This window comes from Colias philodice, chromosome 12 (genome assembly GCF_061535455.1).
Source record: "Colias philodice isolate Cphi_HAF_F1 chromosome 12, ilColPhil1 Martin Lab GWU primary, whole genome shotgun sequence".
Taxonomy (NCBI): Eukaryota; Metazoa; Arthropoda; class Insecta; order Lepidoptera; family Pieridae; genus Colias; species Colias philodice.
In genome coordinates this window covers 5,119,683-5,132,031 of record NC_143097.1, presented here as the reverse complement: position 1 = coordinate 5,132,031, position 12,349 = coordinate 5,119,683, and the positions used below count along the sequence as shown (strand labels likewise).

The following is a 12,349-nucleotide window of genomic DNA, read 5'->3' as shown; positions in this document are numbered from 1 at the left end:
GTTGCTTTATTTACTTAATAGGTATTTAATGCTTATGTAAAATCGTAATAACTTCATTCTCTCTACACTTTATCATAAAAAGGTAAAATTTATAATTTTAAACTATAAAACAAAATTTTTTAGGTATAGAATAAATAAACACTAAACCAAAACTGCAGACTGGTGTGCTTATAAGGTTAATTTTTTAGTAAAAAAATAAAAATAAATCTCAATGCATTTTTATTTTAGGGCCGATTTTTCAATGCTTGGATAAAACTTATCCGTCCAATAAAGTATTACACGATAATATTAAAATGTCACGTAAACTGTCAAAAAACGGGCAATTAGAATACGTTTTTAAAATGGTTATTTTATACATTATTCGACGAATAAGTTTTAACCAAGGATTAAAAAATCAGCCCTTAGTAAAATTAAAATGATATCTTCAAAACTTATACTTTTTAATTTTTATGTTGTTATTTATAATGTTTAGAAATTAGTATAAAATGAAATAAATATTTATGAAAGGCACTTTATTTCCTCAAGAAACAGAAAATAAGTTATTGCTATACTTAAATACAATAATAGTAAACTAATAAAATTACGTCTAAATAAGCCTAGTTGTATTCGAAAACAAATCGGTAAATTAATACCACAACTAAAAGGCAAACTTTATAAAAAAGGAATGAATTGCACCAACTACATTAAATTATGTATAAGGTACAGGACAAAGCTTGGTGAAAGACGCGCATACTTTTTTAAATATATAATAATATATGATAATATGGTTTGTTTACCGAAATCCAATACATACAATTGAGAAAATTATACTAAATTAATGTTTAACTACGCAATTCTGCGTAACAATGCTGCGCTTTTTCACGTAAGTTTGTCTGTTACCTCAAAATAAATGACATGGTTTTAGTTTCATGGTTAAAGGAAAAAAATCAGTACATAACTTTGGCTGAAATTAATTCTAATTTACATAATATGAATTGTTAACTAATAAACATCTAAACAAACACATAAACAATTTCATCTACAACGTAACAATATAATCTATGTATTCTTAACACTACACCCTTTAAATTTCATAACACTGCTTAAAGTACAATTTTTCAGTACACTCACAAATATGAAAACAGCAGTCTTCCAAAAATGTATACTTATTAATTTTATCAATTACAAAGATAGTACTTTTTTTACGTTAAAAGTTTAAAATTATTATAGTCAAATTTTATTCAGTATTCATATATTTAACGAAAAGTTACTTCTTGTGTAAATAAAAGCACGTTATTTATTACAATTTAAAAACAATTTTAACACTTCAACACCATTCATATATGCGATAATTATACTTTCACAATCATTCAATGTAACATTAACCTTGTTATATTCTAAACGACACCACGAATCAAAACAGTCAATTGTGTGCATATCCCTTATTTACACTAAACGTACACCGAAGACGATAAGTGAGAGGAGTAAATATATTTTATTCATCAGATATAAAAGAAACGAAAGACACGGTGAAAAATAGTGTAACACAATAGTTCTAAATAGAATGAGGGTAAAAATATTAATAGTACAGTGATATGAAGATATTGAAGTTTAAGCGGCGTCTAGGGCCGTCCGCAGGAGCTCCTGTCCCTCGACCGAGGTCCAGTACTCCACGAGCAAGTCTCGCTCCGCCTCGAGACAGGAAAGGAACGACACCTCACCCTCGCCAGACTTCTTTAAGCCGAGGAGACGTTTCTTCAACAGGACAGCCTGGAATAACGTGTATCGTATTTTATTTGTTTATATTTAATATCAATAACACAAATAAATAAACCATTAAAAATTATAGGTATTTGGTGTTCTTTAAATGTAAAAGAACCTAATCCTGATGCCAGCTAATTATTCAGATATCTATACTTAAAGTAATTTATTAATGATAATATTGAGATACCTATTATATATTTATGAACTTGTAATTTTTTAAAAAGAAGCTTTCGCATATAACAATTTTATTTTTATAGCGGATAAACCTAAAAATATAGGCTTAATAACATTAAGCCTATATTTTCGATATCTTATGAGAGGATTAAAAACGGAGTCTTAATATCATGCAATTTTAATTGAAGTTATTTCGAAACTTCACACATACATTATTATCTAATCATATGTCATTTGGGAGGAACTGAATGGCTATCTTAAATACAATAAGATCATTCAATGCAGTTATTATATCAAAGCTTCATAAATAAAACAAAAAGTAAACTTCACGACTAGAAAATTGCTAAACTTCGCGAGGCATATTGACTGAATAAAACTTATCTTATCGATATAGGTTACGACCTAAATAAATTACTTTAACAAACAAATGAGAACCGCTAAATTGTGTAAAGTACCCGTCACGAGAAGCTATAAATTATGTAAACAAACATCTTTTACTAAGTAAACATTTTATACTGCGAGATAATAATAAATTGACCATATTCAATCGACATGAAATATAGACGGGTTATATGAAAGTAACAACCTATTTAATTTAGTCGGATCATATTTTAACGACGCAAAGCGCTATCGTTTGTGTTTCTTGGTACCGGAACGCGTCCGTCGCAGGGATTGTGAACTATCGGGACGCCATTTTGAAATAAACGCATCATTCGAGTTTCGAATGCGTACGAGTTTGTTTCATTGCTTTGCATATATCGCGGATCTGGTTGTTATTGTTAATTTTGTTATTGTTTCGTTATCACTTTTTTATTGTTGTTACTTTAATTGTTGCGTTAATTTTATTTGTTATTACGTATAATGGAGCCAGTAGCCAGTACATCTAAGGAAATAAATTCGCCACGAAAAAAACGTCAAAAGGTGCGTAATACAATTTATCTAAAATATATAATAAGTAAAAAGAAAGAGTTGTTTGTTCAAACGCGCTAATCTTTGGAAACTTAAGGTTAATATTAGAAGTAGGTTTTAAATTGTGAAGTAATTGGTTAGGTTAATTGGTATACCTGGAGATATAGCTTGAGCTTCGTGTGACAAGTGACTACCGGTGATTTTTACAGGTGACGAGCTTTACGGTTAATGAGAAAAATATGGTGATCAACGTATATAAGTACGTGAAAGAAAATTGGCCATCGAATGAATATCCCTACAAAACCGAAATAAATAAAAAAACAGCATCGATTTTGGGAATTGGCATAGCATCTGTGTATAATATATTAAAAGAATATAAATCAGAAGAGGGAATAAAATCACCTATCAAGTCTAAAGACAGGCCTAAATTTTATCAGAAAGTAGACGATTTTGATAAATCCGTAATTAGGAAAAAAATTCACAGTTTCTTTTTAAATGGCCAATTACCAACAATTCCCAAGATTCTTCAGGCAGTCAATGACGATGAAGATATGCCAAATTTTAGCGAAACAACTCTCAGGCGGCTAATAAAGCATTTAAACTTTAAATATATAAAACGACAGCGAAATAACGCACTAAGGGTGCACTCACACACATCAGTCACCGTCAAGTCACCGATGACTGATCGGTGACGGTTTGTGTACGTATCCACAAACACCAGTCACCGTCATGTTGTCCGTCAGTCACGTCGCCGGTTTGACTGAATCATTGAACACATACATCAGGTTAGTGAGTGATTAGACGTGTGTCACGCTTGAGAACATGTAGCAATTGACGGTAGCACGACGCTGACTGAACTGAGACGTGACGGCACCGGGTGAGTGGGGATAAAAGTATGATACATGTATGGAAAGATTATTTGACGTGCCTGACCGGGGACGTCACTGATAGATTTCGTGCCGGCGACTGTCGTGTGGGAACAGAGTCATACTAGAACTATTGATACATATTTTTTTTTAATCCTGTCCGGTGACGTGCCGTGACGGTGACTGATGTGTGTGAGTGCACCCTTATTGATAGAGATGACATAACAATATGGCGGCGAAAATATTTGAAATCTATTAAAGACTATAGACAACAAAATCGCCAGATATTTTACATGGATGAGACATGGGTGAATGCAGGTTAGTGTGTTTTTTTTTATTGCAGTGAAACGGCAGACTACCATACGGTTCGCCTGATTGTAAGCAAATACCGTCGCCTTTACCGTGAAGTGATGTGTATGATACTGCAAATCTATTTGCAAAATAAATATAACCCACGCGCCGCCGACCTTGAGACATTAGTTCTTAAGGGCTATCACAAGTGTGTATTAATAATAATGTACTTCAACTCTTTTACTGCGCAAGACGCTAATTAACAAATGTTTAATTGTTTTTACAGGACATACCGTAAATAAAACTTGGGTAGACAAACAAGTTAAAAGTAAGAAGCAGGCTTTCCTAGAAGGACTTAGCATTGGTGCACGTAACCCAACGTCAAAAGGTAAACGATTAATAATTACCCATATCGGCAATGAGAACGGTTTTGTAGAGGGCGGTGAAAATATATTTGAATGCAAGAAGACGGGAGATTACCATGAATCAATGGATGCAACACATTTTGAACAATGGTTCGAAAACGTTCTCCCAAAACTTGGAGAAAATGCAGTAGTGGTAATGGACAATGCACCATACCACTCAAGGCGTCTTGAAAGAATTCCTACTACTGCCTGGAAAAAAAATGATATACAAAATTGGCTTGTAAGTAAGAATATTTCTTACGACGACAATGAAATTAAGACTGAATTACTGCTAAAAGTAAAAAATGTTAAAGACAATTTTAAAACTTATGTAGTGGACGAGCTTGCAAAAAAATATAAGGTGGAAGTATTGAGACTCCCGCCATATCATTGTGAGCTTAATCCAATTGAGCTAATTTGGGCCAACGTAAAAGGATATGTTGCTCGCAAAAATACAAATTTTAAATTTGACGAGGTAAAACAATTATTACAAGAGGGACTGCAGCAGATTACTTCGGAAAATTGGAAGCGTTGTGTGGAGCATGTTATCAAGGAAGAAGATAATTTTTATTCCAAAATCGATGAGATGATTGATAAAACTGTAGACAGCTTCGTGATACATGTCACTGATTCTGACACAGAAATGGAAACATCTGAATCTGACGAATAATTATTCTTAAATAATATTTATGTTAATTAATATTTGTTACTTAATAATTTATTAAATCTTAAACAAATTCATTTTTTTTGTTGGTCCAAATGTTGTGAACTCCTGAACACTTGTTTACAAAATTTATAGCTTCTCATGACGGTTACTTTAGTGTACAATGTACATATTGAATAAGCAATGATGATATTCATCAATTTTCTAATTATTACTTTAGTTTTATTTGCGGAAAGTAGCGAAATTAATGATGATACTGTTTTATATTACTACGGCTTAGTAAGTACATATACATTTATAATTTCATTACAAAACAATAAGTAAATTACTGTATTATTTAAGTACCTAGTTACAACTTTCAATCTTAAAATTATTCGTTTTTACTCTGATGTTTATCAAAACAATGCGTATACTGATAATTTTGTAGCAGTTGTTAATATTCTACTTCTACTTACAAAAGATTTGAAATAAGACTTTATGCGGGGTTGTAAAGGAAAACCTCAAATTATATTGAACCATTATTTAAAATTCTGCTGCAGGTAGCTACGTTATACCTTAGTGACTATATATTGAATTCTTCCCGGAATATATTTTATTTGAGCAAATTTTTTAGCGTACAAGTAAAGTCTATAAAAAGAGGAGTGTCTGCTTTTGATCAGTTGCTGCGATGTCTGTTATCGATATTCTACAGCTACTAAACTAAGAATATATAAAAAATTGGTTGTCTGTAAAGTCGGTTTACTGATGATAGTTGAACGTGACAACGTCTTAAAGCCGATTATTGTGCTTCTTTGTCGCTCGTTCCGCGCTCTCGCTTGCACTTCAAGCCTTACATGGAACGCCTCAGAGCGAGGTAATGCCGCATGAGTCATATTTGTTTGTGCGTGCAGCCGGCTTTATCGAATTATAAGACGTTGTCACGTCAAAAAGTATTAAATAAAAATATATATGCATTAGGAGGAGAGTGAGCGCGGTCTCCCAGCATGCAGCGAGCGACAAGCGTGCTCCACGCTGCTCGAGCGGTACTGGCGGCCGCGGGCCCTACTGCGCCTGTGCCGCTGCGCACACCGCCTGCGCTGCGACACGCCCGCGACCACCGATAGGCTTATTGAGCTTAATAACCGCGCGTTTTTGCAGGTCATTTTATTCATTTTATGGGATGTGTTCAGGATTTTATTTAAATGTTTTTATGTAAAATATATCTTCTATTTAATAATGTAAGTATGTAATATACATACACTATGAAATATGAATATTCTTTGTAAGCGAAGAGCAAGTGCATTTCCGAACACTTTTGAAACTAACTAACTACATCTTCTTCTTCTTCTTATATATAAAAATGAATCGCAAAATGTGTTGGTAAGCGCATAACTCGAGAACGGCTGAACCGATTTCGATAATTCTTTTTTTATTATATTCCTTGAAGTACGAGGATGGTTCTTATGTAGAGAAAACGTAAACATGTACCACGGGCGAAGCCGGGGCGGACCGCTAGTACTTAATAAAAAATATATGTTTATTTCTCTTTGTACGAGCAAGCACGTCCAAAGTGCAATAAGGCGCTTTGCTTGCATATTTGCTATAATAAAATTGAATAATGATTATCTTCCATACGCTTTTTTCTTAAACAGTATAAAATATTTCCCAATAAAATTGTTAAGAAATGCCAATCTAAGTATATAAAATATATTTTATCGACATTGCTTATTTCATTTCAGTTTTGTAAACCCACAACGGACTGGCCCGAATGCACAATAAACGACACGCCCCTAACCGTCGAAACGTCGTACGATAGAATGAATCCCGACGAAATAGAAAATTTGCACCACGAGAACCAACAACTCACACCGCCTAAGATCGTAGTCAGTTGTCGCTGTCGATACCCGAACTATTGGAAGTTAAAAACGGAAGAAGTAACAATTTCCACGTATCAATGTTCCTCGCTACCTTTGTGTAAGTCAGGCGATTATTGCGGTAACGTAGACAATGACTCGCTTGCCCTGTACCAATCCTGCTTGTGCCCAAAGAATCACATCTGTGTGCACAATGGTGGCATTTCGTTCATACAAATATCGGAATTGTTGTATCGTGGTAAAGGATGGAAGGCATTTTGTCAACCTATCAGCGATGATTATGAGTATGATTACTAATGTAGTATCAAACAAAGAAATATGGGATATTGTTTTTAATAAAAAGTAAAAAATATACCTATAAAATACATTATATATTTAAAAAACGTTTTTATGAATAACGACAATTACAAGAATTTCATTACTATGTGTACTTTGTACTATAAAATAATAATCTTCTACTTTCACTATTGTTTAAAAATTATAATATCTTAAACACCAAATACCTATTTGTTAAATCGGAAGTTTACAAGATATCTTCAAAATTGTACTCACATGTGTCGGTTGTATCGCAATATCCTTGACAACATTGCGCACTTGCTCGTCGAAGCGGAAGGGCCACAGCGTGCGCGACACCAGCCCGCCGCGGAGCGCTTCTGACGCGGATATGCGCCTGCCGAATATCACCAAGTCGTTCACCTGAAATATTAATGTGTAATTGTTTATTAGACGTTATTTCGGCTAAATACGTAGTTTACATTATGATTTTAAGTTCTTTTAAAATTATAGAATTTAATTCTATTTATTATATTATTTTACCTATTAATTATTTTATGCTACCTTCACTTTTAATTCATATAGTCTCTATGTGATTATCTTATATATACAATTCTCGTGTCACAATGTTAGTCTGCATACTCCTCCGAAACGGGTGGACCGATTCTCATGAAATTTTCTGTGCATATCGGGAAAGTCTGAGAATCGGCCAACATCTATTTTTCATATGTACCACGGGCGAAGCCGGGGCGGACCGCTAGTCTTATATATAAAATTCTCGTGTCACAATGTTAGTCTGCATACTCCTCCGAAACGGGTGGACCGATTCTCATGAAATTTTCTGTGCATATCGGGTAAGTCTGAGAATCGGCCAACATCTATTTTTCATATGTACCACGGGCGAAGCCGGGGCGGACCGCTAGTTTATTTGTAATAATACAACACAATGATTATTTATTTGTAATAATATTAAAATAAGGAAAATTTCACTTCTCCACTTTTCGTGCAAATTGCGGTACATGAATCAGCATTACGGGACAGTTGACCGCCGGGTCACATAGTTTCACAACATAGCTATTACGTAGCATTTTCGCAGCATAACTGAATAGCACATCTCTGGTGGAAGTTACCCTTAGCCACAACCCGGACACTCCATACAAAACTATCGTTTTGACAGTCACACTATAGAGACTGTAAATGTGTGTGTTAACGCTTAATGTTTGGCACATTTGTAAATAGCGTAAAAAAAAATTCGCGTTTTTTCTGATGAAATATATCCGTAAACAGCACAATATCTAACCATTTTCTACGAAATATATCCAAAATAATAAAATAACTTTAAGTCAATGTGATTAATGTTGTCAATCTTCGTTGCCTGATCGTGCGGGGTGAGGTAAGTGTTTCATTTTGGCAGGAGGCGGAGAGTGTCCGTTCTGTAGCGTTTAGCTACTATTATGTATTCTGTGCTTACGCGTAGGACAATGTATGACACTGACCAGCGGGCTTGGCAGCGCGCGGTGCGGCGCGGCGAGCGCGGCGGCGCCGGGCAGCGAGGGCGCGGCGGGCGCGGCCAGCGAGAACGTGGCGCACTCGGACGCGAGCGCCACGTCGCACAGCGCCACCAGCGCCACCCACGCGCCCGAGCACGCGCCCCACACGCCGCAGCACACCAGCTTGCGATGCCGGCTCACCGTCGCCAGCAGCGACCTGACGCGACACGCACAGTTTTACATGTTGAACCAATCAATTACGAACTTGTCATCCTAATAGTTATGAGAAAATTAGTACAATAGTTTTTAATATTATTTATGTTTAACAAAAATGTTACATATTACCTACCTTGTATGTAACATTTTTGTTAGTTCCAGTGATTTTTATGAAATAGCTTTCACTTTTAATATTTCTTTTTAACCAAGCTTTTTAAATAAGTTAATATAGACTGATACGAATTTGTCATTTCCCTATATTTATGTCACCGTAAGGTTGTTAAAACTGTTAGATTATAATGTAAATCGCAAAATGTAATCTATCAAAAATGCATTATTTTTTTATGAGGCTGTATAATAGAAGTAAAAATTACCTCACAGATTCAGCAAGTTCATATGCATTCTTAGTTCTTATTTCACTATTTTCATCTAACAGTAAACTGAGGTCCAAACTGGAGCAAAGAGTCCCACACTGAGAAGACAACAGGGTCACAGAAATATCTTTATTTTCATCAATGCATTTAAGAGCTTGTTCCAACTCCTTTAAAACCTAAAAATAGAAAAAAAAATTGTTAATTGTGTGGTGTTTATCAGTCTGTTTACTTTTTATTTCTATATGTATTTTAGATAGTTTATCATAAATCCAAAAAACTAAAATACACACCGCCACACTGTCTTTTGATCCTGTTTTTTGTAAACATATTTCAGCCAAATGTTGGTCTATGTTAACTGATACAAACTTAAAATCATAAGAAACTTCATTCACCACCTCTTTTTCTTCAGGTTTCAATACTTTTTTCAGCTTTGCAGGTTTATCTAGTTTTGCACTATCTCTTTTTCTTTTATTGAGAGCAAGTGATAGCTTGGAGTTTAACTTTTCTTTAATAGATAAACAATCTTCTTTATTGATAAGTTCTGTCTTAATTTCTGAAGTTACTGCATTAACATCCACCATAAAAATGTCTTCTGGTTGGCTTTTTGAGTCATTGTGATTAGTTATATTTTGTTTTTCTGTTTGGGATGCAGAAGTTGGTTTTGAACTTTGAGAGTTTCCTTCCACATCACTAAGACGCCGAGGACTCATACAACTGCTAGAATATGAACTAGAGGAATGACGGCGATAAATGATAGAATCATCAGCACTGTGTGTCTCAAAATCCTCACAAACTGAAGGCGACTTTACGGAACTACTTAGGGAGCTCCTGTGCTTTCCTCCCAATATTTTTTTAGCATCACTCTCATCATATCTAGCTTCCTTCTTTCTTTCTCTGAATTTCATTTCTTTGCCCTCAGGTGTGGAACTCTGTATCTTTTTTATAAACTCGGCTTTGGTCTTCACATTTTTTCTGCCTTTTGGAGCTTCTGGTGTTAATTGATATATCATATTTACTGCTCCTTCATCCATCAATAACTTATCAACTTCTGACAGTCTTTTATTTTGTTTACTATTTCTTGGAGATGGTTTTTTCCACTGTAATTTTGATGTTGGACTTCTAGATTTAGTTCTTTGAGGTGTGTGTTCAATCTTACCTTTCTTTACAGGTGGTTGTTCTTTATTAGGCTGAACTTCTTTAGATTTAGAGGGGGTCTTAGATTTTGTAAATGTATCAGGATTATCAGGGTCAAAGATTACCTTTTTTTTAATCACTCTACCTAATCTCTTAGGTGGGCTTTCATCTTCACTTTTACTTTGTTTTTGACATATATCCTCATTAACTGTTGAATCTACGGATGATCGCCCACTGGGTTCTTCACTTGTTTCAATATTTTGTGGACATTGCTTATCGGAATCAGGAGGGACTGTGTCAGTGTCCTGATGATCTTTATTTTCAGGCTCATCATCCTGCCAATCCATAACTAAAACATTTACAATATTATCCTTCTCCTGTACTTTATTCTCTAGATTTTCTTTTGCTACTGATTTGTTATCTTTGTGTTTTACATTTTCTTTTGATTTATTTTTTACTTTCTTAGTGGACCGTCCATGTTGTTTGAGCATTGAAAGTTGTTGTAATGCTATCTCAGCTTCATTTTCCTCAATGTAAGATTGGTCAACATCATTTCCTTCTAGGATGTCCAATAATTCTTCTTTATTAAAGACCTCTTCTTTAGCTGCTGCATTATTATTTTCTACATTACCTGTCATGTCAGATGATTGAAGTACATCACTCAGTTCAATGTTTTCACCTAGTTCACTCAAAATGTTATTTGAATTATCAGTTATAATAGTTTCCGATTCAATTATGACATTTTCATTAACATCATTATCATTTTTTTCTACTAATATTTCAGTTTCAAAATGCACACCTTCATTAATTGTTATAGATGAGGTACATAATTCAACAGTTGACCCTAATTCCAAGTCATTGTTTTGATTTTTGTCTTCACATACTTGCGGTTCGTCTATCTGAGATTTTGAAATAGTGGGTTCATTTTGATTTATATTTTCAATGCTTTCTTCAGTTATATTGTTTTCGTTACAAATATCCTTTTTATCTATAACATTTTCGTCTGCTATTATAACCTGATCGGATGATACAGTTACAAGTTCATTAACAATTCCAGACTCGTTAACTTCAGGTTCTTTGTAGTTTGGGTCCTCAGTGTGAAGATCTATATCAGATTTAGATTCTATAATTTCTTTATCATTAGAGCTTTCTACGACGGCTTCCTCTGACTCATGTTTAACAAGTTCTTCAAATTCAGAATTATCACAAACCTCTAAGATTTTGACAGCAGTTACCGTATTTACTACACTCTCTGCTTCTGTTGTGGATTCAGCCACATTATCATCGCTGTTTGTAGTACAGTTAACTCCATTTGACTTCTGACATACATCCGATTCGACGACGTTTGTCGGCAATTCCTCAGTTACGGTTGTTTTCATATCATCAATAGTAGAATTTATAACAGGATGCTCTTCAACAGTTTCCATTTTTACTATTTGTGTAGTATTGTTTGTGAATATTGTTAATTAAAGTTTATCTTATAACCTGGTGTTGATAAATAAATCAAACAAACGTAAATGCACTTAAAAATTTTGGCCTACATTATCAAACACACACACAAATTATAAAAAGATATTTTTAATGTAAAACAAAAATATAAAGACTAAAGAGAAATAGAACAACACTTATTCTCTATTTTTCACTACTTTCGTCCATTTCGGTCAAACTCGAAGCTACTCAAAAGATTTACTTCAACCATAGATGTGGATTCTTTTTTTGTGCCACTCCACTTTGTGCCACAGATAATTTATAACTACGTACGCATGTTATTTTGATTATTTTACAACCACAGAACACAACAATAGAAAATTAAACATTTAAAAAAATAGATCGTATACTTCAAAAGGTATCAATAATTATTATTATACTTACGTAATTAATATAGTGTTGATTTTATATATTTTAATCATAATAAATTTAATATTTTCTGGATGGACACATTGTTGAAAATATTATAA

The 12,349-nt window shown here is 34.0% G+C and overlaps 2 protein-coding genes and 1 long non-coding RNA gene across 3 annotated transcripts; 2 read left to right on the top strand and 1 right to left on the bottom strand.

The window, feature by feature from the left end:
• Positions 1-401: 401 nt before the first annotated feature.
• LOC149483970 (uncharacterized) lies at positions 402-12,114 on the bottom strand. The gene is made up of 5 exons (XM_089701478.1): positions 9,548-12,114; positions 9,258-9,433; positions 8,674-8,884; positions 7,457-7,600; positions 402-1,749 (listed from the first exon to the last, which is right to left on the bottom strand). The coding sequence occupies exons 1-5, from the start codon at positions 11,816-11,818 to the stop codon at positions 1,591-1,593; spliced, it is 2,961 nt and encodes a 986-aa protein (XP_089557604.1). The 5' UTR covers positions 11,819-12,114; the 3' UTR covers positions 402-1,590.
• LOC149483972 (uncharacterized) lies at positions 2,366-3,076 on the top strand. The gene is made up of 2 exons (XR_016316370.1): positions 2,366-2,838; positions 3,036-3,076. It is a non-coding gene; the product is annotated as an uncharacterized LOC149483972 (long non-coding RNA).
• Positions 5,212-7,296, top strand: LOC149483971 (uncharacterized). Its single transcript, XM_089701489.1, has 3 exons — positions 5,212-5,330; positions 6,009-6,188; positions 6,770-7,296. Exons 1-3 carry the CDS (start codon positions 5,235-5,237, stop codon positions 7,199-7,201), a joined length of 708 nt encoding a protein of 235 aa, XP_089557615.1. The 5' UTR covers positions 5,212-5,234; the 3' UTR covers positions 7,202-7,296.
• Positions 12,115-12,349: the final 235 nt, after the last annotated feature.